Source organism: Lolium rigidum, chromosome 7 (genome assembly GCF_022539505.1).
Source record: "Lolium rigidum isolate FL_2022 chromosome 7, APGP_CSIRO_Lrig_0.1, whole genome shotgun sequence".
NCBI classification, from domain to species: Eukaryota; Viridiplantae; Streptophyta; class Magnoliopsida; order Poales; family Poaceae; genus Lolium; species Lolium rigidum.
Window position 1 is genome coordinate 325,387,173 of NC_061514.1, and position 26,300 is coordinate 325,413,472.

Below are 26,300 nucleotides of genomic sequence, written 5' to 3' on the forward strand. Positions count from 1 at the left end.
CATGCTATCAAATAAACAAGGAGCCACACGATTTGATTTAGATTTAGCAGGGAGAGGACGAGGTGAAGAGGGAAACGCTTTACAGTCCAAGGAGGAGTGCCCCGACCTGTAGCAGCGCTGACACTTCACCGGGTCACGATAGTCCTACCTCTTGTGGCCCTTGCTCAAGCAGCGGAAACACCGACCCAGAGAGGAGATGTGGCGCGAGGAGGTGATGAGAAAAGCCTTGGGGGAGAGGGGGTATAAGAAGGCCGCGAGGCAAGGATCTCCGCGAACGAGCGCGTGAAAATCTTTTGATATCTAGACAATTTTTTGAATCTGTGACAACTAATATAGAATCAGAGAAAGTATTGTACATGAGGTTTGACTAAATCTGGATGTATCTAGACACTAAATAGCGTCTAGATACATCCAGATTTAGATAAATCTCAGACATCTATTTATAGACAGAGGTAGTACGTGGATAATAGGCAAGAAGGAGTAATCTGTTTTTTCGAAACTTACACGCGAAAAACCATTCTCAGTTTTATGTATTGTCTTTGTGGGTTTTGGTTTTTATGCACGGCACGGCTCGTGGACAGAGCGGAACACTTGTGCAGCCCAAGACCAAGAGAGCCCCGGGCGGGTCTCTATCTCACGTCGCCACGTCAACAAATCCCCAACCATATCAGAAAAAAAAAAACAAATCCCCACCGCCTCCCTCCCTCCGTCCTCAACAAAATCCCCACCCAGATCTCCGCCGATCGCCAATCCATCCCCTCCATCGATGCCCTCTCCCCCGCCGCCCATCCACTGCTAGCCGCCGCCGCCGCCGCCGTCGCCGCCGCCTCGCTCGAGGCGGCCGCCGCCTCCCCGCCTCCCTTCGTGTATGGAAACGCGCAGCCGCAAGCGGGCGGAAGCCTCGTCGTCTTCCACCTCCTCCTCCACCCGCTCCTCCAAGCGCTCCCGACCCAACCCTAACCCTAGCCCCACCGCCGCCACCCCAACTCCACGCGCCCGTCGCTCCGCCTCCGCCGCCACCCCGACCCCTCACCCTCCCATGGACGACAACAACCCCCCGCCCCGCCGCCGCGGCCGCGCCTCCAACGCCGACAAGGGCAAGGAGCAGCAGCAGCCGCCGCAGCACCCGGAGCCCTCCGAGACCTCCCGCCTGCGCGAGGCGGAGCGGATGCTGGGCCTGAGCTTCGCCAGCATGGACGACGACGACGACGACGCCGCGGGGGCCTTCCCCCACGGCTTCACCTCCGCCAGCAGCGCGCTGCAGGGCCTGCTGCGCAAGCTCGGGGCGGGGCTGGACGACATGCTCCCGGCGTCCGCACTCTCGGCCGCCGCGGCGGCCGCCTCCTCCTCGTCCATGACCGGGCCGCAGGGGGCCCGGATGAAGGGCATGCTCGCGGGCCTCCGCGCCGACGGCGAGGAGGGGCGGCAGGTGGAGGCGCTCACGCAGCTCTGCGAGATGCTGTCCATCGGCACCGAGGACTCGCTCGCGGGCTTCTCGGTCGACTCCTTCGTGCCCGTCCTCGTGGGGCTGCTCAACCACGAGAGCAACCCCGACATCATGCTGCTCGCGGCGCGGGCTCTCACCCACCTCTGCGACGTGCTCCCGTCCTCGTGCTCTTCTGTCGTGCATTACGGCGCGGTCGCGTGCTTCTGCGCCCGCCTCCTCACCATCGAATACATGGACCTTGCGGAGCAGGTGGGCATTTGCGCATTATTGGCTTTCTAACTAGTAGTACATGCTTCTTCTTTGTCGCGTTGCCTGATCTATATCATTGCTTAGCGAACCATCCTTGTTTATTGTATACATGATTATTTTGCCTGTAGAAGGAATATTAACATACACATCACACACGTTTACAATCTTAAGGGTTGCAAGCCATTTATAATATTTGGACTTAATGATGAGTAGTTAGTTATATATATAGCCTTGGCTTTTCCCATTTGATTGCTAGAATGAACATATGTATATGCCAAAGGTTATGTACACAGTTCTTTATTATAAATGTTTGAAGTCATGGCTGCCATGCCATGAGCAATCTTTGTTTGCCCATTTAATCCGCACGTGAGTTGATTTCTTGAATGATGCATCGTATACTGTTCGAGGTCCAATTGTAGCAGCTGTATGTTAGCCCAAGTTGGCAAAGCAAGGATGAAAGCCTGGGTTCAGATATGGTTAAATTTGGACCCCGTGGTGTAAAAAGAAAAAAACCATGGTGTAAAAGCAATTAGCAATGGGGAATTGATTGTCAGACTAAAGTATTCGATTGTCACTTGGTGAATATCGAATACTCTCTCCGTCCCACGAAAGATGTCCTAGATTTATCTTATTTTGGATGTATCTAGAAACTATTTAGTGTCTAGATACATTCAAATTTAGACAAATATGAGACATCTTTCATGGGACAGAGGGAGTACTTCTAGTTCAGGAGGTGAGGTGAGTGATCGCGTAGCGCCTGAGTGGTTGCCTAGGATCTGGCAGCTGGCTGCTTTGAGAGGAAGAAGCTGAGGAAAGGAGACACATGAAGAAAGAAAAGGTAGAGGAAGGATGACCTGATAGTCTAGCGAAGGCCCATGGTGGCCCATTACATGTGATGTCTTACAGCCTTAAGGAGTTGGGGCTCTCTCATGGACACGGAGAGATTTTATGCTGTATGAGGACTCGTATCCTCACCGCATTACTCAAATCTATAGAAGGGCATCGATTTCTTAAGGGTTATGCTTGGTTGAGCAATGGAAGACCTCATTTGCCGTTTGGAAGACCTTCTAGGCACGAGTCACGGCAGAGTCCTCCTGTCGTCCGTGTAGGTGACCACCTAGATCTTCCTTCAGATCAGTGCCATCTAGCATTGTTTTGCTATGCCAATTCAGCTATTTGTGCATGATGAGTTTAGCTATCTGTACATTGTGTTCATATGAATTGTTTTTGCGTCATGGTCCTATTTCACAGCTATGGAAGACTACAAAAGTGGGTGGAAATCAGATGATAAGATTCCTGTATCCGGTTTCTGGCTTTGTTTTTTTGCCTTCCTATCATGTTGATATGGTATGGCCAGACGGTAGTCTTCTTGGGTGATTGGGTCTAATTCAAAACTGTGCCATTTAACTCAATATCATTTGCTTGGAAGTGTTTCACATCCTCTGTGATCCCTTTGTGCTATTGAAGTTAGTTGAGGGTCTGCAATAGGTAACTGATCAGTCTACCACTATCAGTACTATCACCTAGGACGCTTGAATTACTTTGTTTGCTTTTGATATTGGAATGCTTTGGTGGCGCTTTAGATTCATGAGTTTCCTTGTCTCGTACTTTTGTTTTAAATACTGCACAAATATTCTACCCCCCTCCAGCCCAAATTAATTGACGTGGCCATATACTATGTCTAGTACAAATGTACTCCTCAGCTGCGCCAATTAATTTGGGCCGGAGGGGGTATCATTGTGTGAAATATACTACACATGCCTTTTGCATATTTGTATGAATGCTTTTGATGACTTGATGCACTAACATTTACTTACTCCTTTTCTGGTTTGTTTAGTCCTTACAAGCTCTTAAGAAGATATCCCAGGAGCATCCAACTGCCTGTTTGCGTGCTGGTGCACTAATGGCAGTGCTATCATATCTCGACTTCTTCTCCACGGGTGTTCAAGTAATTTTGCTGAATACTTTAAGTTCTTCCAGCATTTAATATTTTCAACACTTCAGTTTCTTTGCAGCATTTAAAACTTGAGAAATGATATTTTGTGACATCACATCCTTCTATCGTACATCATTTACTTTTATTACTCTCAATTACAGAGTGTTCTACTTTTTAAAATATTAATATATTACTCACTGTTGTTTCTTTGGTGGAATGTATACAGAGAGTTGCGTTATCTACAGCTGCTAATATGTGTAGGAAGCTTCCTTCCGATGCCTCAGATTTTGTAATGGAAGCTGTTCCACTGTTAACAAATCTTCTGAACTACCATGATGCAAAAGTACGATTGATGTTTCCAACCCTGACTTTACGATGATGCCATCTGTTCTTAAGGTGCTGATATTCCGTCTCGGTTAATTCCAGGTGCTGGAACATGCTTCCGTTTGCCTGACTCGTATAGCAGAAGCGTTTGCCTCATCTCCAGAGAAACTAGATGAGTTGTGCAATCATGGGTTGGTTGCGCAAGCTGCTGGCTTAGTATCTGTTAGCAACTCAGCGGGCCAAGCATCACTGAGTACATTGACATATACAGTATGCTTCAATTTTTCCTTTTATTACTATACTATAGTATTATTTATGATTGATGGTAAGTTTGCTAACTTTGGATCATATCCTTGAAGGGAGTAATTCGTCTTCTTTCAATATGCGCAAGTGGATCTCCATTGGCAGCTAAAACGCTCCTCCTCCATGGAATTAGCGGCACACTTAAAGATATCCTTTCAGGCTCTGGGTTGGTTGCTGGTACAACTGTGTCCCCCACTTTAACAAGGCCAGCTGATCAGGTGAATATTGCTTCATGAAAATTACATTACCTTTCCATTATCAACCCCAAAAATACCAACTCTGGGCTAGATTATAGCTACTTACCATTTAATTTTAACGATGTATGCTGATTGGTAAATTCGTTTCATTGTTGTTTTACTGGCTAAGTTCTCAAGTGATCCTTTTTTTTGAATGTCAAATTCACTCAAGTATGAATACATTTCAGGTTTGTATTCTATCAATCTTTGGAACATCGATGGCATGAAAATTAAACGTTTTTTTAGAATTTAGAGGGAATTTCCATGCTGGATGCTCATTGGCTGTAGCTCTTACGGTGCAGTTACAAGTTAAGATTTTCAGAGTTCAGAACATAGATAGTGCACACAATTCAAGATTTTAAACAGAATAGGCAAGAATATTTCGACCAATGTTTATGTGTTCCTGCTGTCTGTGAAGTCCTGCAAGCTATAGCAGTCAACAAACATGGCAGATTGAGCTGGGGGCTCGTCTTGAACTCTTGGAATTCGCAATGTTCGTTTGATCTCGACCAAGGTTTTGAAAAGTGCTATGTGCTAGGCAAGTGCTGGGTGTCCGCCAAACACATAGCCCACTTGGAGCATGGCTGCTTCCCTTTTCTTTTTGTTTATAATGCCTGTCTAGATTCTATATTTATCAGCTTATTCTGAAAATATAAGGACCAAGTCATTGGAAACCAAAAATATATGCTCTCATTTTGCAAACAGTGGTTATTTTATCTGTATGGGTTACAGCTAGTCTGTACTCAGCTGCACTAGCATTTTTACTTCAAAAAGCTGCAAACTATTTTATAGTTGTTATTACATGTTAATTCACAGGCCCATTCCATATGCATATTGTGCTAACATATTCTATTGTAACACAGATGTATGAGATTGTGAACCTTGCTGATGCATTGCTTCCTCCTCTACCTGCTGGAATCATTTCTTTACCAGCACATTCCCATGTTTTTATGAAAGGCTCTTCTGTGAGGAGACCTGCTTCTAGCAAGCAAAGTGAGTCTGGTTCAATAGACATCGCAGTGTCAGGTAGGGAGAAGTTATTGCATGATCAGCCTGAACTTCTGCAGCAATTTGGTATGGACATATTACCTACAATGACACAGGTCAGTCCCCTGGCTTGCTGATGCATTGTTTGATTTTGGTTGCTGGTGATGACAATATTGAATCCTACTATTTGACACATTATTGTTTACCCCATACCAGGTATATGGCTCCAGCGTAAATGGATCAGTACGCCATAAATGCTTATCCGTCATTGCAAAACTAATGTATTATAGCTCAGCTGAAATGATCGAAATTCTCCTTGGCACAACAAACATATCCAGGTTCTAATACAAAATTGCCTTTCTTGCTTCTATGTATGCTTATGTGTACCTTTGGTTTCCTCTAACGTGCATATTGATCATTGCAGCTTTTTAGCTGGCATTTTATCCTGGAAAGATCCACAAGTGCTCATCCCTGCTCTCCAGATAGTGGAAATTCTGATGGAAAAGCTTCCTGGAACATTTTCGAAGATGTTTGTGAGGGAAGGAGTTGTTCATGCTGTAGAGTTACTTATATGCCTAGAAATCTCAAGTCCTATGCTTTCTCAAGTATCACCACGGGAAAAGGATATTGATTCTGGTACATGCACATCTTCTCGTTCAAGACGGAGCCGCCGTCGCAGTAGTACTGTGAACACTGATAATAATTCCTTGGATGAACCAAAGGGTTCCAATCCTGTTATTGCCAATTCACCACCAAGCACGCTAGAGGGTCCAAATACTAGTCTTCGTGCTTCAGTTAGTGATCGTGCAAAGTCATTCAAAGATAAGTACTTCCCTTCAGACCCCAACTCAACTGATATTGCTGTTACTGATGACCTTCTGAAGCTAAGGAGTCTCTGTACGAAATTAAATACCACTGTGGACACTGTCAAAACAAAAGCTAAAGGGAAATCAAAGTCTCCAGGGGGTGATGATTTTGATGTCTTATGCAGTGTTGAAGAACAGTTAGACAACATTATAGCGGAAATATTGTCTGAGCTTAGCAGGGGCGATGGAGTTTCCACGTTTGAGTTCATTGGTAGTGGAATTATTGCAGCATTGCTTAATTATTTGTCTTGTGGAACCTTTGAAAAGGAAAAGGTCTCCGAAGCAAACCTACCCAAGTTGCGTCAGCAGGCACTCAGGCGATATAAAGCATTTATATATGTTGCCCTTCCAAATGACGCAATAGGGAATAAAACTCCAATGTCATTCTTAGTTCAGAAACTGCAAAGTGCACTGTCTTCGTTGGAACGCTTCCCTGTTGTGCTTAGCCATTCTGGAAGGACATCCAGTTCTGGAGGATCTCGTCCGTCCTCTGGATTAAGTGCTCTATCCCAGCCCTTGAAGTTGCGTTTATGTCGAGCACATGGTGAAAAAACACTTAAGGATTATTCATCCAATATTGTTCTCATTGATCCATTGGCAAGTCTAGCAGCGGTTGAAGATTTCCTCTGGCCTAGAATCCAGCGTACTGAGTCAGTATCTTATCCTGCAGTGTCATCTGGAAAAAATTCTGAATCTGTGGCACCTAGTGCAACAACACCAGTCCCTTCGTCAACTCAATCTGTTCGGCGACCCTCAACTAGGTCAAAATCATTGGCTACTGTAGATTGTGCAGCTAAGAAGGACACTCAGGAGGGGAGCAGAAACACATCGAAGGGAAAAGGTAAAGCTGTTGTTAAATCGCCGCCGGATGAACCAAAAGGTCCACATACTAGGACTGCCGCTCGCCGGAAAGTTGCTTCCGAGAAAGATGCAGAAGTCAAACCACCAGATGATCAAAGTAGCTCAGAGGTTTGATTATCACTTGGCATTATTACCTTTATTTACAGAATTCAGTAGTAATCATTGTTTTGAAAATTTGCCTGTTCCTCAGATTTAATACACATCCTTGACCGCAAATGCTTCGTTTAGTAATATGCCTCCCCACTACTCAACGACCACGTAGATTTTAGTGATTCAACTGTCCTACAGGTGTTGATTTCTGTTTCATGATTGTTTGTAATCCTCCGTTATTTAATTTGATGTGCAAGTGTCAAGGGAGATCGACACAATTAATAAAGTTATGAAATTATTATTTAATGCCAATTACATTGCAGATACCCTGTGTGGATTTAATAAAATTACATCTTAGCTAAAGCTGGCTACAAAAAAAAAACCTCAAGGAGAGCTCACATCAATCTTTTTGACCTGCAAATTGACATGTATCTCCTTCATGTTCTACAGTATCAAATGATTCACTTGATAAGACAATGTCTAGGTAAAAACCATTGTAGGGAAAACACGGTTAGGTGCTCCTACTATCTTAATAATTGAATGTGCCATGAGATCTGTAGAGGCTCTCATCATATGCAATAAATAATATTTAGATAATGGCACATACCTCAAGGAGTGATGGTACATTCCATGGGCTGAGTACTTAAGATAATGGAAGCACCCACCAATACAACTCATTTCCCAATTGTATATGTATATAAATCAAGCATTCACCAATACAACTCATTTCCCAATTGTATATAAATCAAGCATTTTAATTTTGTTGTTATATGTTAAGTTATCAATTTGGATATATCTGTGTAATTAGGTGTAAGTACCACATACAAGTACTCACATGCATTGGAAACTAGATTACATTTTCAGTAATTCCCTCAATAGAGTGCTGTTCAAATTCTTGGTACTCCCTCTGTCCCACGAAATTTGTCTGAAATTTGTCTAGATTTGGATGTACCTAGACACTAAATAGCATCTAGTTACATCCAAATTTTGACAAACCTCAGACAAGTTCCATGAGACGGAGGGAGTACATGATTTGTCGTGTAAAATGTTATAATTTATGATACCATTTACACCGATGTGCATGACACATCCTGTCTTCTACATGTAGGACGAAGAGCTTGATGCATCTCCCTTCGAGGCTGACGACGGTTTGATGATTGGTGATGATGATGATGATGTTTCAGACGACGAAGATGATGATCATGAGGTAGTATTCTCAATTTACTTCTATTGATCTCTTGTTTTCTGCAAGAGCAAGTCTAGGATAGTGGAGATTGATTGGAAACTGAATATTTTGTTGAAAATCATCAGGTTCTACCTGGGAGTCTTCCTGTCTGTGTTCCAGAGAATGTGCATGATGTAAAACTGGCAGATGCTGATGAATCTAGTATTGCCTCAGTAGCAAATGATAACCAGACACAGCTCTCGTCTGGTTCCAGCATAAGAGATACATTTAGTAGCAGGGGAGCAGGTTCTACTGAACTTAGAAAACCAAGCTCCCGGGGTGCGATGTCGTTTGCTGCAGCTGCCATGGCTGGGCTTGCTTCTGTAGGTAGTCATGGTATCAGAGGTAGTCGAGATAGACGTGGCCTGTCATTGGGAGCTAGTGCACATGAGCGTTCAAACAAATTGGTATTTACAACTGGTGGCAAGCAGCTTAGCAAGCATTTGACCGTGTATCAAGCTATGCAACAGCAAGTAGTTCATGATGAGGATGATGAAGAAAGCTTAGGTGGTGCTGATTTACCTAATGATGATGGAAGCCATTTCTGGGGTGATATATTCACTATAACATATCAGAAGGCTGATAACGAAGTGGATAAGGGCTCCGTCAGAGGTTCAGCTTCGGTGCTGAAATCCTCCAACTCAGATTCTTGCAGAGCTACATCTGAAGTGCAACGTACTTCTCTTCTTGATAGCATTTTGCAAGGGGAACTTCCTTGTGATTTTGAGAAGTCAACTGAAACTTACAATATTTTAGCACTGTTGCGTGTATTGGAGGGCTTGAATCAGTTATCTCCTCGCCTGAGATTGCAGGCAATCTGTGATAATTTTGCAGAGGGGAAAGTGGCCACACTGGATGGGCTATATGGAACTGGAGTTAAGGTACCTTCTGAGGAGTTTGTCAGCAGTAAGTTGACACCGAAGCTTGCTCGTCAAATTCAGGATGTTCTTGCACTCTGTAGTGGTAGCTTACCTTCTTGGTGTTATCAGATGACCAAAGCTTGTCCATTTCTGTTTCCTTTTGAAACTAGAAGGCAACACTTTTACTCCACAGCTTTTGGGTTATCGCGGGCATTGAACCGTCTTCAGCAACAGCAGGGTGATAATAATTCAGCAACTGAAAGAGAAGTCCGGGTTGGTAGATTGCAGCGCCAGAAAGTTCGTGTTTCTCGTAACCGTATCTTGGATTCTGCTGCCAAAGTTATGGAAATGTTCTCCACCCAGAAGGCTGTTCTTGAAGTTGAATACTTCGGTGAAGTTGGAACTGGGCTTGGCCCAACTTTGGAGTTCTATACCCTCTTAAGTCATGACCTGCAAAGGGTTGGCTTGGGATTATGGAGATCTGATTCTCCACATGGTTCTGATACTTTAGAAGCTAAGAAGCTTGATTCAAATTCACCTGGTGGTGCCAGAAACTTGATACAAGCACCTCTTGGCTTGTTTCCTCAGCCTTGGCCACCTAGTACTGCTTCTTCAGAGGGCAGTAAATTCTTCAAAGTTATTGACTATTTCCGTTTAGTTGGTCGAGTCATGGCAAAAGCATTGCAAGATGGAAGGCTTCTCGATTTGCCTTTGTCAACAGCATTTTATAAACTAATACTTGGACAAGTAAGCACAAGAACCTGCTAGCACTAGATCCATCCTAATTTCCTCTCCCACCTTCTGGTTGCGCTTAGCATTTTCAGATGTTTTCTCTTCCTTTTTATATATTGACAGAAAAAGATTTTTTGCTTTACTAGGAACTTGATTTGTACGACATATTATCTTTTGATGCCGAGTTCGGAAAGATATTGCAAGAGCTTCAAATTCTTGTTGAGCGCAAGCGGTTTTTGGAGTCCTGCTCTAGTAACAATCAACAAATAGAAGATTTATGTTTCCGTGGTGCTTCTGTTGAAGATTTATGTTTAGATTTCACTCTTCCTGGCTATCCTGATTATGTTCTGAAGGAAGGAGAAGAAAATACAGTGGTACGTGATGGAGCAGATCAGGTTCTTGTGTTGTCACTACTTCAGCTTTTCCTTCTAATTCTGTTTTTGATTTCTCTTTGTTCTCTTAACTTTCTGTAGGTCAGCATTTACAACTTAGAAGAGTACATTTCATTGGTGGTGGACGCTACTGTTAAGGCTGGAATAATGCGTCAAGTAGACGCATTCAAAACTGGATTTAATCAGGTCATCTCATTTCTCTAAGCTTTCTGATTCTGATTTGCTGGCAAGTGCTGTTCATTAGATTTCTGACAAGATCTTTATTTTTCCAATTCAGGTATTTGACATATCATCCCTCCAAATATTTTCTCCTCAAGAGCTTGATTATCTTATTTGCGGTCGTCGGGAACTTTGGGAGGTAAATGTTCTCTTCAACTTCTTTCCAGGCATATCTTTTTTTTCTTCTATTCTTCTAAACACATCTCGTTATGCAGCCGGAGACATTGGTTGAACATATAAAGTTTGATCATGGTTATACCTCGAAGAGTCCGGCCATTGTCAATGTGAGCACATCTCTTCTTCGCAGTCTTAGTGCTGAATTTTGGAAATTAATCTGATGTTTCTGCTGTTGGTTTGTAGCTACTTGAGATCATGACAGAATTTACCCCGGAGCAACAGCATTCTTTCTGCCAGTTTGTGACTGGCGCTCCTCGGCTTCCTCCTGGTGGCCTGTCTGCCTTAAATCCTAAGCTGACTATCGTTAGGAAGGTACGCATGTTGTTGTGATGCAGAATCACAGTATTCCTGTGATCATGTTATTTGAGCTTTGCGTTTTGTATTTTTGGCAGCACTCTTCCACTGCGGCAAATACTTCGAATGCAGCTGGAGCAACGGAGACTGCAGATGATGATTTACCTAGTGTCATGACTTGTGCTAATTATCTTAAACTTCCGCCGTACTCGACCAAGGTTTGGTTCTTTTGCTTGGAGTATCTTCTTATTAGCTTTTGTATTGTCTCTCAATCTGACTTTTGCTATGCCTGGAACATTGTTGCAGGAGGTTATGCACAAGAAATTGCTTTATGCTATCAACGAAGGGCAGGGTTCATTTGATCTTTCATAGGTTCAAAACTGACATATAGATATCGGTGCACCTGTAAATGTGCACTAAATTTTATCCAGTTAGTTCGTTGTCATGTGTAACTTAGGCTTAAGTCTTCTCTTTCGCGGGAGGTTTAGAGCCTGGATCCTGGGGTGCCTGCCTAAATCTTCTCTTTTTTCCGGCTCTTAATGTCACCCCATTGTATATTCTAAAGTTTCTACTGATCTCTATAGTGACTAAGAAGACAATTCTCTTTTGATCGTTCTGTATGCTCCCTCAAATAGATATTTCTGGTGTGAGCTACTCCGTAATTACTCCCCTTGTGTGTAGTAGAGCAACCTGAAACGGTATAATGATACTCATCAGTTTTGAAGCTCCACATTGTGTGTAGTAGAGCAACCTGGTGGCAGCGAGGTGTCCCGCTTAAACAAAATCAAAGCCAAACTGTAGAAGTTGTTGATCTCGGGTGGAAATACAAAGGAGCTGGGTAAAAATGAGAAAATTCTTCCCCGCATCTGATCCCGCTTTGCAACCCTACTGCCGGGTGTGTAGATGGAGGGTGAGCATCTTTATTTGTTGCACCTGGAGTAACAACCGTATGCATTAGAACATCAATATTGTTTGTGTTGATAGAAAGACACAAAGGAAGGAGCCTATAGTTCAACTGTGAGCAACACTATTTAAACCCCTGCTGGGAGGAGGCATACCCTCACAGCAACACAGCATCAAGAGGTGGTTCTAGGGTTTAGGGCGAATGTCAAGAGAGGCATTTTATGGCACACCTGGCATGAATATGGTACAAAATAAACTTACGCTTCATTTGGATGTTTGATTTGGGGAGCTAGGCATTATATTGGGTTCACTATCCAATATCCAGGATATTGATATTGAGATCAATACCAATATTTATGTTTGGATGTGTTAGATATTCAATACTCAAGACTAGATATTGAGGTCGAATTCCAAACGCTGTTTGGATAATCAAAGTGGTGAATTGATGTCGTATTAGATTTTGAACAGTACCATGCATGTTAGTACATACATGTAAACTATGTGCAACAACAGAACATTCTACTACCGAGCAAATACAATGTTAATAATAAAACAAATGAAGCGTAATTTTGTCCAAACAGATTGATAGCAACATAATACCATGTTCGATCATAAACGGTAACGAGAAGATAACACCAAGTCCAAACCATACACAATACATAGTCTCATATGCATTATTAAGTTCTTACGATAGAAAATGCATGTGATACGAATCATTCCAGCATCTGCAGCCATTCCTTCCTATACTCCAGGGGAAGCACCATAAGTGCATGGAATAAACGCTCAGTACGGACTAGCTTCCCATAAGCTCTCAGCTTGTCCGTTAGGCATATCTTCTAGTGCTGCATCGTAGAAGGAGGAGTAACCTCGGGCATTGGTAATGGCTATGTAGACTTGATTGCTTCAGTAAAAGACGTCCTCGGATCTCCTAGCATGCGCAAAATTGCTTCACCTGTACTTGGCCCCTTTGGTGTTGGACCAGGTAAATCAGGAGAGATATTATTGGTTTCTCGATCTGGTGCTACCACCTGTCATTTGCGGTCTCGGTACCTGTCCTAGCACCATGACCGTTGGCATGGTCCTTTGAGTAAATGGTACAGATCTTGTTCCAATTGTGGATGACCTTGTTTTTGTATATAGCTGCTTTTTTCGTTAGCCTGCAAACACCCACAAAGTGAATTTACATTTCTAAGTTGAAACAAAGTATAATTAGAAAGTTATATGTCACGTACCTCCACATATCTATCCCACACTTCATCACTATGAAGCAATAAAACACGTAGTAACGATCACAAAATATCCAAAAGGCTCTATATAATATCCACATGTTACTTCCCATAGCAAATAGCACACAAAAGAAACAGGCTAGCTAGCATACTCATCCTACTATGTCTCTAGTTCTGCATCGGCAACAAGGTAATCGGCAAACAAACATATCATCCGCCAATTGCTTCCTAAAATTCTTCCATGCATTAGCGACTCGAACAAACAGTTCTAAGATAACCGGCACCATCTTCAGCCTGAATTGGCTGAGCCGCTAGTTCATTATCCACTTCCTTCAACAATAGGTCGCCCATCATGTATTGTCTATCTCTTGTATAGTTGTGCAACACGCACACTAATAATTCGAAATGTAACAATAGGCAGTGCTTTTCTCACCAGCGACTTCGTGCCGTGTCTGGGCCGTGCCTGGGCCGGCCCGATGGGCACCGTCTCCGGTCCGCCTGGAGATATTCCGAGCTCGCCCGCTCGGAACCCAGCCTCGCGCGACCTGGAATACCCGGCGGCGGCGGCGGCTCCGGTAAGCCTCTAACCATAGATGCGACCTTGCTGGAGGCGGACCGGCGGCGGGAGGGGAACGACGCCCTCTCCCTGGGCGTCCCCAAGCCGATCTCTTCCCCTTCCTTTCCTTTCAATGGAGACAGTTTCCGCAAATTATCTGGTGCCTAACAAATGTTCATCTTTTACTATCTGCAGAATCCCAGGAAAAGTTAGCAGCACCTAAGTCCAACTGAAGGTACTATAAACTCCGTATTCTCTACTCCTACTTTGATGTTTGCCTACCGTGATACGAATTTGCGGTAGATACATACGTGGTTGTTGCATCATGTGATTGTTTGAACTTGATCATCAAGTGCACTGGCAGCAAGGTGCAAGGAAACGCGAGGACGGATGGCTTCTAGGGCGCTGCGCGCGTCCGCCTTCCGCCGTGCGGTCCCAGCCGCGCGCGCCGCTACGCGTTCATGGGCAGAGGGAGCGGCGGTCGCGCTCCGGCCTGCGCACCGCCTTTGCCAGTTGCATTGCTCTGCTCGAGCCAACTCTTCGCTAAAGGAGGTGATTTTCCGGCCTCACCCCTTGGATCTGCCGCGTGGTGCTCCCTTTCCTGCTTGTTAATCTACGGAATTAATCTTGATTCCCCGACCTAGGTTCCAGCGGGGATTTTTGCGCCCAACTTTGTTCGTGGGCTTAATCGCTTATGATTGCACACCTCTAATGTCCTTACACTAAAGGGGATAAATAGTTTAGAAACAAGCATTCTAAGCATTCTACTGGATAGAAAAGGTGATTGCACGCCCGTAAATTTCACTCATGCTAAACAGTCAAAATGAAGCCAAATTATAAACCCATCAAAAGTTGTGTTTGTATTTGGGTAGGCTATCGAACTAGTTGTTTCAGGATGGAAGGTAAAACTAGGCTGGTGTAGAGATCGATATGGAACATCGCAAAGCGACCAACCACGCTATGCGTAGACCAATTACCAGTATCCGGTTCTGGTGAAGGCTTTGAGGCACTGCTTTCCCTCTACCTTCTGCACAGCAGATTGACGGGGGCAGCACTTGGAGGGCAGCCAGATTCAGTCGAATCTACAATGCAATAATAGAACAAATAAAGAGAGCATATGTGTCTACAAACATTCCTGGAGTCAATAGGTTAGAGGCTAGCACTCTTAGGCCTCGTTCGTTTTGGTGGAAATCAATCCAAGGATGGAACCAATCCAGGTTTGGATTGGGTTGATCCCGTACCATCACCCAATTCATGTCGAATCAAATTCTGTTTAACCCCTCCAAAAGTTAGTGTTCGTTTAAGCCACCTGGATCAGCGTCTCTGTCTTTGCTGTTCCTTTCGCTCGCGTCTCAGGTCATGGAAAATTGTCCAGACGGTGGGTGGGGGTAGTTATTTTCCAGACCATCTTAGTACAGCTGGACGCGATAAGTTGGGCTAATATTCCCGTCGGGAGTAAAGGAAGACACAATTCTGTTGGGCTGGAAAAAATACCTCGTCGGGCTGGCAAACCAGAACATAGCGACGATCCAGATCAATCCCTGTCTCCCAGGGAATAAACAAACAGAGCCTTATTGTGGAAGTGAATTATATAAAGTGAAAGTAGATCAATAAATTATACTCTGTAAACATGATACATAGTCCAACAAGGAGCCTGGATTCGACTTAAAGGAAAAGTTTATTTTGCTCAGGGTAGATCTGGATTTTTAATTATATTTTTTTCTATCTTTGGGCTGTTTTTGTGTTTCTGCTATCATTTTACTTATACGACTTTGTATACTTCTCTTATAAGCAGGTCCCATATACGTTGAATCAGCCGTTAAGATACTCAACAACTATCTTTCAAAGGTTTGGCTTTTCATCTTCTACCCCACAAGAGAATGATAAGGAGGTAAACCAACCCAAAGACCGGGAAGAAATAAATGCTGAAACTTCGAAGGAAGACAGTGGTTCATCTGGAGGTAAGTTTGGAAGACATCAATCCCAGTCTATCAGGAGGTGATGCACTAAATGACCTGCATTTTCTGATTTAGGTGCAGAGGACCTTGATCTGTCAAAGGAGGATCTAGTGAAGCTAGTTCTTGAGAAGGATGAATTACTGACCTCGAAAGATGAAGAAATCAAAGATATGAAGGACAAGGTTTTGCGCAGCTTTGCAGAAATGGAAAATGTCATCGCACGGACAAAGCGTGAATCTGAGAACTCGAAAAAATTTGCAGTACAGGTTTGTTGTTATTAAATCTGATTTCTAGTTTGGAATTTTAATAACGTTAATGATGTTTATAAGCATTTCAGTCAATTATATTATTTTTTCTCTCTTATATCATCTTAATCATGTATGCAGAACTTCTCTAAGAGTTTGTTAGATGTTGCTGACAATTTGGCTAGAGCATCATCTGCTGTGAAGGAGAGCTTCTCAAAATTAGACACATCTGAAGATTCTAGTGGAGCTGTACCATTACTAAAAACCCTACTGGAGGGTGTAGACATGACAGATAAACAACTCGGCGAGGTACTTTGTTTATCTAGTACATATTATCAATTAAAATTTGATTTTTCTCCTATGTATTTTTTGTATATCTGAATATTTCTCTACTTCTCATGAGCGTGTTTGCTAACTATTTCTTGCCCTTTTACACATTGCTTTCTGGGTGGTAGTATTGCCTAAAGTGGGATTTCCCTCAATTTTGAGCAGGTTTTTAAGAAGTTTGGAGTAGAAAAGTTTGATCCATTGAATGAGAAATTCGATCCTGAGAGGCATTGTGCGATTTTCCAAATGCCTGATACTTCAAAACCATCAGGAACTGTTACTGCAGTTGTAAAGGTACATATCATCAAGACTCTGATATGTATGTTTGTGTGTATTCCAATAAATTTTAAAACGTTGAGGTTTAGAGTTTTTGAGCTTGATCTATGGCTGTATTCATCTATAAATTTTGTGCATTCGAAAAAATCTTGATATTCATGCCTATAGAAACTTTTGACATAAATGCATACAAAAGAAACTAGCAAAACAGAATATACTTTTGGCCATTTTGGCATAGACATACCTCCATGTGTATCTCTCCTATGAAATGCGGTTTGCGCTGTGATTGTTTCAGTAGCCAAAAGTAGAAAATGTGCCTGAACCATGGGCATAATTCACGAATGCAACTCACAATAATTTAGCCGTGATAAATAAACTTTAACTTTGTATTGTTCGGCCAATCTTTGTATCAATCAGCAGTAACGGATAGTCTAGAGATGTATATCAGGACAAATGAAGCGTTTTGAATTTGTAAGTTATTTTTTGGAATCCTTAACAATTAGTGGACATTTGTGTGGCATCTTGCAAGAGCTCTGAGCACTTGCAACCTTAAATTATATGGTGTTCTTGAACTTGAATCTCTTCATAAGTTTGGATTGTGATTATGATTGAAATGCCTATATACCAGTAAAATAGAATGTGCATCTAAATGCTATGAGATTAGCTGTCTGATTATATCTGAAACCTCTCTGGTACAACCGATAAAATGATGTTATATTCGTTACACATTTGTGATTTCAGGTGGGCTACATGTTACATGATCGCGTTCTCCGCCCAGCAGAAGTTGGTGTTACAGAGGGAGGTCCCTCTGAAGAAGAGCCTGAGCAGAAATCAGGTGGAGATTAGATTAAATTGATTTAGTAATATACCAAAAGCACATGAAGAGGAGGTAGCTGTTCCTCATCAGCAAAGGAGCTCGGCGATAGCAGTGTTTGGGATGTTTTTTTTTCATGCTAAAAACAAAGTATTCTTGTTGAAATGCTGTTTGTATGGGTTTACGGTATACCATTCCTCGGCAGCCAGTGTCTTCGAGAACTTTGCAACTGCGTTTCTTCACTTGAAGAACGAGCTACCTGGCTCGTGCGGCTGCCAGTTTAGGTTTAGGCTTTGGTAGAGCGTTTTGATGGTAGATGTCACACGTCTCCAGCTGTTTAGTTGCGATGAATAGTTATCGCTGTAGAAGCACATTGCGAAACCGCGCTCTCATCGCCGCCATGAACTGAGCTGCAGCAGCTACATCGGAGCTTCGTTTGCGTCGCGGGTAGAGGTGGTGCACCGCGTGTGGATTGCTCAGTCTTTCTGCTTTGGTCTAAAAAATTTGAACAATAAACCTGAAATGGGAAGTTGCCGAATATTAGTGGGACTGACTGGATCAACCTCTCGGACTCGGTCTTCTGAAGGTGTTCATACGGTGCATGTGTGTATCTATAGGAGAGTGTGCGTATTTACGAGCATCTACGTATTTTTTGTTAGGCCTTTTCTTTGACATAATCTAAAGATACAGCTCCAGAGTTTTTTAATTTTCAGTCTTCGGTCTTCTCCTAATATGTTTTGAACTTTTCATATTATTCTTAGATGTTTGACGCAACTTAGTCTTTACTAAATCTCAGTCACGCGATGTTATCTAAGTCCGAGTTACAACCTAATTGCAACTTATGTGCAACTCATATGCCAACACGAATCTTGAAGTAAATCTAACGGTATGAATATTTGTCTCAATTATAACTTAGGTGTAATTTGAAAAATCTCTGTTGCAGCTCACTTGCAACTAGGAAAAAATCTTACTTACAATCCACCTCCAATTGAAGAGATAGCCACTTATACGTGTCATATTAGCACAATAGCACGTATGAGAAAATTTATCCAATGACTAAGAAGTTGACTTAGACATAGTAACAAAAATACGAAACACCTGATTTCTACTAAATAAATCCGTTAGATGTCATAGTTTAAGAGAGAGCCGATATTGAATTTTCAATCAAGGAAGCTCGTCAAAAGCTTACAAGAGCATTCCGTTTTCATTGTTGAACTGTTAAGATAGTTTGAACAATCGTCACCAGCAAAAGTGAATACATATCCCTTCGATCGTCTGCGCCGTGTCGCTCCCAGTGATTAAAAATCCTAGCGCCGGCGCTGCCATCTTCCTCGGCCGCGGCGGTGTCGGACCCCATTTTTCAAAAGGGAGGGGACCTCCGGCCGCCCGCAGCGATGGGCACGGCGAAGCTCGGCGGCCCCAGGCCTGTTCATGGCGGCGGAAGCTCCATCCAACAGCTGCTTGGGTGGGTGGCGCCCGCAGTGGAGGAGTCCATAGCGGCGTGGGCGCGGTGGAGCTCGGCGACGGGCGGCGCGCCTCTGACTCTGGTTGACTGCTCGGAGCGAGATATCGGGAAATGGAAACTTGACGGGACCGTCAAGCAAGGCACGCATCATATTTATTCGTGAGATCGAGGAGGAGACTCCCCGCGATTTGGTCACCGCACTACCGACTGAGGAGACAACTCGTGCTACGCTTCAACCACCATGGGAGACGACGAGGCCTCCACTTCCGCCTCTCCGCAGCCGCACCAACCTGCACCGCCGCCGCCGGTGAGTACCCGCTGGTTTGTTTTCCCCGTACCACCAACTTGATGCTAATTTATCTCATGTTGCTACGTACGCCCTGCAGGGAGCAGCAGGGACTGTCAAGCAGCACATCTCCAGCTTGGTGGCGTCGTCGCTCCGTGCGACGGCGCCTCAAGTGGATGCACAACCCATGGTCGAGGTCTGCGCGCAAAACTTTGGCGACTACCAGTGGTAATGTTGTTGCGTTTCGCTGCCTGCTCAGCTCGGCTGTGTGTGTCCGTTTCATCTGAGTACTATCTTAGTTACCATCCCTTCGGTGAGCAAATACGCCGCGATTGTATCTAACCCATAATATAATATGCAGCAACAACGCAATGGGATTGTGGCCAAGAGTTCAAGGATCAGCCGGGACGAGTTTCGGAAACCCAAATGCTATCGGGCAGGTTTGAGCGACCATATATCCTTTTATAATTTATTTATTACTTCAGCAAGATCTCAATTCTTTCATCGGCGCCGCCGCCAATAATTGTTTCCTTGTTCGTTCATTATTGCCTTTAATTTCATGCATGCTGGGTTTTTCTCTTCACAGGCCATCGCCGAGAACCTGCCTGCCTGTGATGCTATTGAATCAACCTCTGTTGCTGGTCCTGGTTTTGTGAATATCGTACTATCCAACACCTGGATTGCAAAGGTATGCCTTAGTTGTTTCACCTGCAAGCAGCTTTGCGCCTTTGCATCTATTGCTGCTACTACACTTCTTTCATGCTAATTAAGCGGCAATACTGAACTACTCTGTTGTTGCAGAGAATACAAGATATGCTTGTAAATGGTATCAAAACATGGGCACCCATTGTTCCAGTCAAGAGGGTAGTGCTTGATTTCTCATCCCCTAACATCGCAAAGGAAATGCATGTTGGGCACCTTCGGTCCACAATCATTGGAGAGACACTGGCCCGCATATTTGAGTTCTTAAATGTCTATGTTCTCCGCCGCAATCATATCGGAGACTGGGGTACACAGGTAACAGACTCTTGGTGCTGAAATTACTGGTACAATAATCTGCCTACCCTTTTTGGTTCATAGACAGTCAGACTCATCCTTCTTTTTCCCTCACTAGGGTTATCTCTTTTTCCTTTTGCCTGCATCCGTTATCGGCTTCGTGTACCTTATTTTGTGGAACACATTAATGCATTAAGTTTGGTTCACTTCTTTGTGACAGGATCTGTGGATGCTATTTTGCATCTGTACATGCTACCTAGTACCCTATGATCTGCTTTATCGCAATTGTTTTCTGTGCTTTGATAGTCTGATAAAATAGAGCTTGTTTTGGCTTCATAATTCAGTCTAGTTTGTTTATCCAGTCACTATCAGTGTTTTCCTATAGCTCTTTGACCGCTTCTTATAGCTTTGTAGGTATGCTGTACTTAGTATCTAGTATTTCCTGTGTACTGTTTCTTATGCTAGCAAAAACTGAAATTATACCTGTGCTATATATGCTGGAGAAATTGGTGCTTTGGTACATTGCATTAGCAGAAATATCTACTTCTTCTTGTTCTGTAGGCCCTAGTAACTGCTAAAATGTTTGCCAATATGGAGGCATTATATGTTAAACCGATTTTTTCCTTGCGCACTAAACTATGTTCACCTTTATTAATGCAGTTTGGAATGCTCATAGAATTTCTATTCGAAAAGTTTCCGAATTGGGAGGAACTTGGCAGTCAGGCCATTGGTGACCTACAGGTAAGGTGTTTCCATGCATTGATGGTACTATTGGTACTCTCTCTGTCCCTAATTAGATGTCACTGATCTGTCTAGATTTGCATGTATCTATTATACACTAAAACATGTCTAGATACGTGTGTATATAGACAAATCTGCGACCAGTAATTTGGGACATAGGGAGTAGTATAATGTGGCATAAAAATCTTATACACACAATCAACATATTCAATTTGGAATATAAGCATGCATGGAGTCTGGTACCAGATATCCATATAATAAGCTTTATGGTTGAAAAAGACCTGAATTATGAGTTCAGGGTAATTTGTTGTGCTGAAACATAAATCATACTATTTAATTGTTGTTTTTCTTGGTGGCATTCATATAAACTTTTATGCCCAGATAGCTGCATCACTTGTTTGTTATCCTTAAAATTGCTTAATCTATGCATCAGTATCATCAATATAGTGGTTTATCCCTTAACTAATTCGAGTAACATTGATTTTAGCCAGGCATGTGATGCTATTGTTTTGATTAATGTACTAAATTACACCGCTTTATTATTTATTTTATCTCTTAGCTTGGGAAGTAAGGGCTACGGTGATTGATTTCATATCACTGCCCATTGGATTTTCCTCTTGGTTGCTTGTTCTTAGTTACCCAATTACTTGATTGCCTTCCTTATAGTCCTTAACAGTACATTTCTGACATTTAATTAGTTGGAGCCCATGAAGCTATGCACAGAAGAAAATCTTAATTGGTTGTCGTTAGCATACAGTCAGGATGAAATAGCTGTAAATAATTATCTATATATGTGATGCCTCTGCCTCCCGGTTGATTTATATGCTTATCTTGCCAAGGTCGAACTAAGTGCTTATTTTTCTTTTGTGTTAGAATTTCTGATTCGGTAAACAAATGACCCTGTTTCATTTTGGTTTATGCTGCAGCTTTTCTATAAAGCATCCAAAGAAAGATTCGATAATGATGAACAATTTAAGGTTAGGGCTCAGCAAGCTGTGGTTCGGTTACAGGTAAGTTGACCTTTTCTGTATGCGGGAGAATGGCAGGATCATGGTCTTCTCATTCTCTTCTAAGCTATATATACGCTGTAGGGAGGGGGTGAGAAATATCGTACAGCTTGGAAAAGGATATGTCAGATCAGCAGGAACGAGTTCGACGAGGTTTACAAGCTCTTAGATGTACAACTTGAAGAAAAGGTAGTATCACTTTCTCCTGATATTTGACTTACTATTCAAACAAGTTACCCAGCAGAATTATCGACAAAATATAGCTGCAATCTGAGAATAATTATGCAAATTGGACTTTAGATGAACTCGAACACATCTGTATCTAGGATGTTTGCCCTCTTGCCCTATGGAAAACGAACTATTGTACTTTGTAAAATTGAAATCTGTGCAATGTCTGTTGACTAGCAATTTTTGCTCAAAGGCTCAGTATTTTCTTTCCCTCATTTCAACCATAATGAAGAAGATTTTGTCAAACAGACAAGTTGATTCACCTTGGCGTATTTTCTCATTGTCATAATATTGAAAAGATTTACAACTACTACCAAAATTTTACATTTTAGCTTCACTTATTAATTGGTATTGCCAGATTAAGTGTATTGAACTCCTGATTTATTGAACTTTTTATATTTACCAGCTAATATGTGGAGATATTTACAAGACTTGAGAAATATATTTTTCTTGGCCAAAGTCATTTTTGTAAAAAATAAAATTAATCTGCTGTAGTTCATCTGAAATCATTCTGATCAAGGCATTTGTATCTCCTTCTGTTAAGTCACTTGCCATTGAATGCTTATGTATATATGTTATCTGTCTCTTCCCCGGAAGCAACCCAGTGAGGTTACTAGTTTATGTTTACCGTGAGAATCAAAGCTAATTACTCTTTTAATACACACTTTTCAGGGCGAGAGCTTTTATAATCCTTATATCACACAAGTTTTGGAGGAATTGAGTAACCAAGGTTTGATAAAAGAAAGCAAGGGTGCTCGCGTAATTTTCATTGAAGGTCATAAAAGCCCTTTGATTGTGGTTAAAAGAGATGGTGGCTTCAACTATGCCTCAACAGACTTAGCTGCTCTTTGGTTAGTTACTGAATAATGTTCACCTGTCTTTTCTGTACCTCATATTTCTGGGTGCTTCAAGTTCAAACAAAAAAAATCTTTCTTTGTGCTTATTTAGAATTTTCTCTAATCTAAGTCTCCATATATCATATTTGATGCAGCTGGTTTGTTACGGTGACAGTGTTTGTGAGCTTAAACCTTTCCTTTTCTCTTTGCCTTTCTGAAGGTACCGGCTGAATGTTGAGAAAGCGGAATGGATAATATATGTAACAGATGTTGGTCAGCAGCAGCACTTTGATATGATTTTCAAGGCAAGAACAGAGAGAGTATCATTCATATTTATCAGTAATATATTATTGTAGTATTGACACTAGTTCATTCTTTATATGAAGAGAACCATTTTAGATCTTACTGCCTATATTAGATAATAAATCTTTATTTTATTTTGTTTTCTGTTCCAGGCTGCCAGGATGGCTGGTTGGCTCCCAGATCCAAATGAGAAGAAGTTCCCGAAAACAAGTCATGTTGGGTTTGGCCTTGTTCTTGGTGCAGATGGTAAGCGATTTCGAACTCGTAGCACCGAGGTTGTTCGGTTATGGGACCTACTTGATGAGGCTAAATCTCGAAGTAAATCAGTACTTGTGGAACTTCTCGATAAAAAGGGTAAGCAGTACAATTATGGATTTTTGTTTGCGTTTTTAATAACCTTTCACGTAAAATATGAAGTAAGGTTTTGTTCAGGTAAACTTGTTGACTGGACTGATGAGGAATTAGATAAAACTTCAAAGGAGCTAGGATATGGTGCTGTCAAGTATGTACCAGTTTTGCTTTTTTGAAGGGCAAATTTGTTTGACTAGGGATGGGCTGAAATTAGTTAACTAAGCTTTTTTAGTCCTAATCTGATTAGTATTCTCATGTGTTTCTACCTTCAATATAGGTACGCAGATTTGAAGAACAATAGACTCACTAATTACACATTTAGCTTTGATCAGATGCTAAGTGTTAAGGTACTCCCGGATTCCAGTATTTATTTACTGAATTATTTGGCTATCTTTACATTCTTCACCATGTTATTTACACCCTAATTTGCTTTGTGAACAGGGAAATACTGCTGTATATCTTCAGTATGCTCATGCTCGTATTTGCTCCATTATAGGGAAATCTAACATCGATGTAGAAGACCTAAAAATGGTACTACTTGATAAATTTATGTGTTAATGCTGTTAAAGTTTGAGCATGAATAATTTTGGCCATCAGGACTAAATTGTGACTTTTTTGTTCTTAGAATGCGAGCATTTCTCTTGGCCATCCAGATGAGCGTGCCTTGGGGCTGCATCTTATCCGTTTTGCAGAGGTATGTGTGATTGACACTACTAACTAAATTTATCCATTCGATCTACGGATGAGAATCAGCTGAAAACTTTAATCTTGCTTATTGCTGAGCAGTGAGTGACCACAGCGATTGGCAAACATTTTGGTTATGTGCTAGGATTTTGAGTAGCTTTATGGGTACAGACAAGGCGTATGTCACTTTGATATGATACTGTCTGTATTGATTTTATTTGCCGCTATCTGTACGTGTCAGGCTGTTGAAGAGGCATGCAATGAACTCCTTCCAAGCGTTCTATGTGAGTACTTATACAACTTATCTGAAATGTTCACAAGGTTCTACACCAGTTGCCAGGTACACTTGTCTCTGTTTCCATCGTTAAATTCATTCAGAGTGAGAAAATGGCAAAAGACCTTTCACCTGCTAGGCGCTAAGCCTTCCACCCGCCTAGTTCATGAGATTTATTTAACCGTTGTCGCAGGTGGTAGGATCAGAGGAGGAGCCAAGCCGGGTGCTGCTCTGCGAAGCGACTGGGATCGTCATGAGACAGATCTTCCAATTTCTCGGAATCACACCCGTTTACAAGCTGTGATTGGCCGATGTTTAGCCTTCACCTCATGTACATATATACATCTGTGTTCCCACAGGTCCCTTTCCCATGCTTTCTGTTTTCGTCCTTGTGTAGCCTGGTTGGCACCGGCCCTTATATTTGGGTCGATTGCCCCATTTGGGAATTCAAGCATGTTGAAACTCCGTAGCAAACGATGGTCGAAACATGTTTTTGCCTCCCCCTTGCCTCGTCATCTGCTGTTGTGTCTAGTATATCTGTTTTGTGGCAGCTCTTTTATCGTTGCTGGTTAGAGCAACTCTAGTAGGTCCCACAGAAGTCGGTACCATAAAAGAAGTTCTCAAACTTTTTTACGGTATGGCTTCCGTCGGACCTTCGTTCCATGAATCCTATTATTTGAATGTCGCAAATTTATCTGAATTTAAATATATTTGGACACTATTTTTTTGATAAAGCGCATATACTAATATCACGGCATACTAATTACACCCAGCGTCATCTGGATTCTGGAACAACACATTGCCGTAGCAGCATTACGGATGCATATAGCTAAGAAAAAGCATTATAAAAAAGGTCCGGATACAAAGATCTATTCATTAAACAACAGTACTAAACCACTAGAAATCCACCTTCTTCAAAAGTGACGCATCCAAGAAGAGAACATTGATAAGCGCCATTGTTGCCCGATCATAGATCTTATCTATCCTTGAAACAGCATTACTAACACACCAAGACAACACAAAGAAGTCCAGCTTCTCCAAAAGGGAACACCTCTAATAACATAACAGTGCACAAGTGCCACCCGATCATAGATCTTATCTAACATCAGTACTAACACCACCAAGACAACACATGAAGTCCAGTTTTTTCAAAAGTGACGCCTTCAAGAAGAGAACAATGCACAAGCGTCATCGTCGCCCGATCATAGATCTTATCTATTACTTGAAACAATAGTACTAACACACTAAGATAACACCAGAAGTCCAGCTTCTCCAAAAGCGACGTCTCCAAGAAGAGAACAGTGCACAAGCGCGGCCATAGATTTTATCTATTCCTTTAAACATCAGTACTAACATCACCAAGAAAACATCATAAGTCCAGCTTCTTCAAAAGCGACGCCTCCAAAAATAAAACAATGCACAAGTGCTATCGTCGGTCGATCATAGATCTTAGGTTTTCACCCTACAGAAAGTCCCCACTCTAAAAAATAATGACTCCAACAAGGTTATTGCCACACACAACCAATTAAACCAGACCTTGGATTTTCACCCTGAAAGGTAAGACTTTGAACTTCTTCTATGCAATCGCCCCCACTTACATGCCGCTGCTCCAAGTCACGAATCACC

General features: G+C 42.3%; 3 protein-coding genes across 3 annotated transcripts; all 3 read left to right on the plus strand.

Annotated features, from left to right (window-relative positions):
* The first annotated feature begins 839 nt into the window (after positions 1-839).
* On the plus strand, positions 840-11,814 carry LOC124675356 (E3 ubiquitin-protein ligase UPL3-like). The gene is made up of 17 exons (XM_047211427.1): positions 840-1,696; positions 3,534-3,644; positions 3,859-3,975; positions 4,059-4,226; positions 4,316-4,477; positions 5,359-5,598; positions 5,699-5,820; positions 5,907-7,317; positions 8,408-8,506; positions 8,611-10,131; positions 10,263-10,490; positions 10,590-10,694; positions 10,786-10,866; positions 10,943-11,011; positions 11,088-11,216; positions 11,297-11,416; positions 11,505-11,814. The coding sequence occupies exons 1-17, from the start codon at positions 869-871 to the stop codon at positions 11,568-11,570; spliced, it is 5,577 nt and encodes a 1,858-aa protein (XP_047067383.1). The 5' UTR covers positions 840-868; the 3' UTR covers positions 11,571-11,814.
* Positions 11,815-14,273: 2,459 nt separating this feature from the next.
* LOC124673340 (grpE protein homolog 2, mitochondrial-like) lies at positions 14,274-17,728 on the plus strand. Its single transcript, XM_047209437.1, has 6 exons — positions 14,274-14,435; positions 15,679-15,844; positions 15,917-16,107; positions 16,228-16,395; positions 16,579-16,707; positions 17,431-17,728. The coding sequence occupies exons 1-6, from the start codon at positions 14,274-14,276 to the stop codon at positions 17,533-17,535; spliced, it is 921 nt and encodes a 306-aa protein (XP_047065393.1). The 3' UTR covers positions 17,536-17,728.
* Positions 17,729-18,897: 1,169 nt separating this feature from the next.
* LOC124673341 (arginine--tRNA ligase, cytoplasmic-like) lies at positions 18,898-25,174 on the plus strand. The gene is made up of 17 exons (XM_047209438.1): positions 18,898-19,098; positions 19,355-19,482; positions 19,616-19,694; positions 19,841-19,942; positions 20,056-20,271; positions 20,911-20,991; positions 21,918-22,001; positions 22,083-22,187; positions 22,899-23,077; positions 23,283-23,367; positions 23,518-23,719; positions 23,798-23,867; positions 23,994-24,063; positions 24,158-24,247; positions 24,342-24,410; positions 24,642-24,740; positions 24,868-25,174. The coding sequence occupies exons 1-17, from the start codon at positions 18,898-18,900 to the stop codon at positions 24,976-24,978; spliced, it is 1,971 nt and encodes a 656-aa protein (XP_047065394.1). The 3' UTR covers positions 24,979-25,174.
* Positions 25,175-26,300: the final 1,126 nt, after the last annotated feature.

Bases quoted from the DNA above. Each gene is read 5' to 3' on its own strand.
- LOC124673341 (XM_047209438.1), top strand. From the start codon at position 18,898: ATGGGCACGGCGAAGCTCGGCGGCCCCAGGCCTGTTCATGGCGGCGGA. The intron at 19,943-20,055 runs GTATGCCTTAGT...CTGTTGTTGCAG, and splicing joins CCAACACCTGGATTGCAAAG to AGAATACAAGATATGCTTGT. The intron at 22,002-22,082 runs GTAAGTTGACCT...TATACGCTGTAG, and splicing joins AAGCTGTGGTTCGGTTACAG to GGAGGGGGTGAGAAATATCG.
- LOC124673340 (XM_047209437.1), top strand. From the start codon at position 14,274: ATGGCTTCTAGGGCGCTGCGCGCGTCCGCCTTCCGCCGTGCGGTCCCA. The intron at 16,108-16,227 runs GTTTGTTGTTAT...TCATGTATGCAG, and splicing joins CGAAAAAATTTGCAGTACAG to AACTTCTCTAAGAGTTTGTT. The intron at 16,396-16,578 runs GTACTTTGTTTA...AATTTTGAGCAG, and splicing joins CAGATAAACAACTCGGCGAG to GTTTTTAAGAAGTTTGGAGT.
- LOC124675356 (XM_047211427.1), top strand. From the start codon at position 869: ATGGAAACGCGCAGCCGCAAGCGGGCGGAAGCCTCGTCGTCTTCCACC. The intron at 1,697-3,533 runs GTGGGCATTTGC...TGGTTTGTTTAG, and splicing joins ACATGGACCTTGCGGAGCAG to TCCTTACAAGCTCTTAAGAA. The intron at 4,227-4,315 runs GTATGCTTCAAT...ATATCCTTGAAG, and splicing joins TGAGTACATTGACATATACA to GGAGTAATTCGTCTTCTTTC.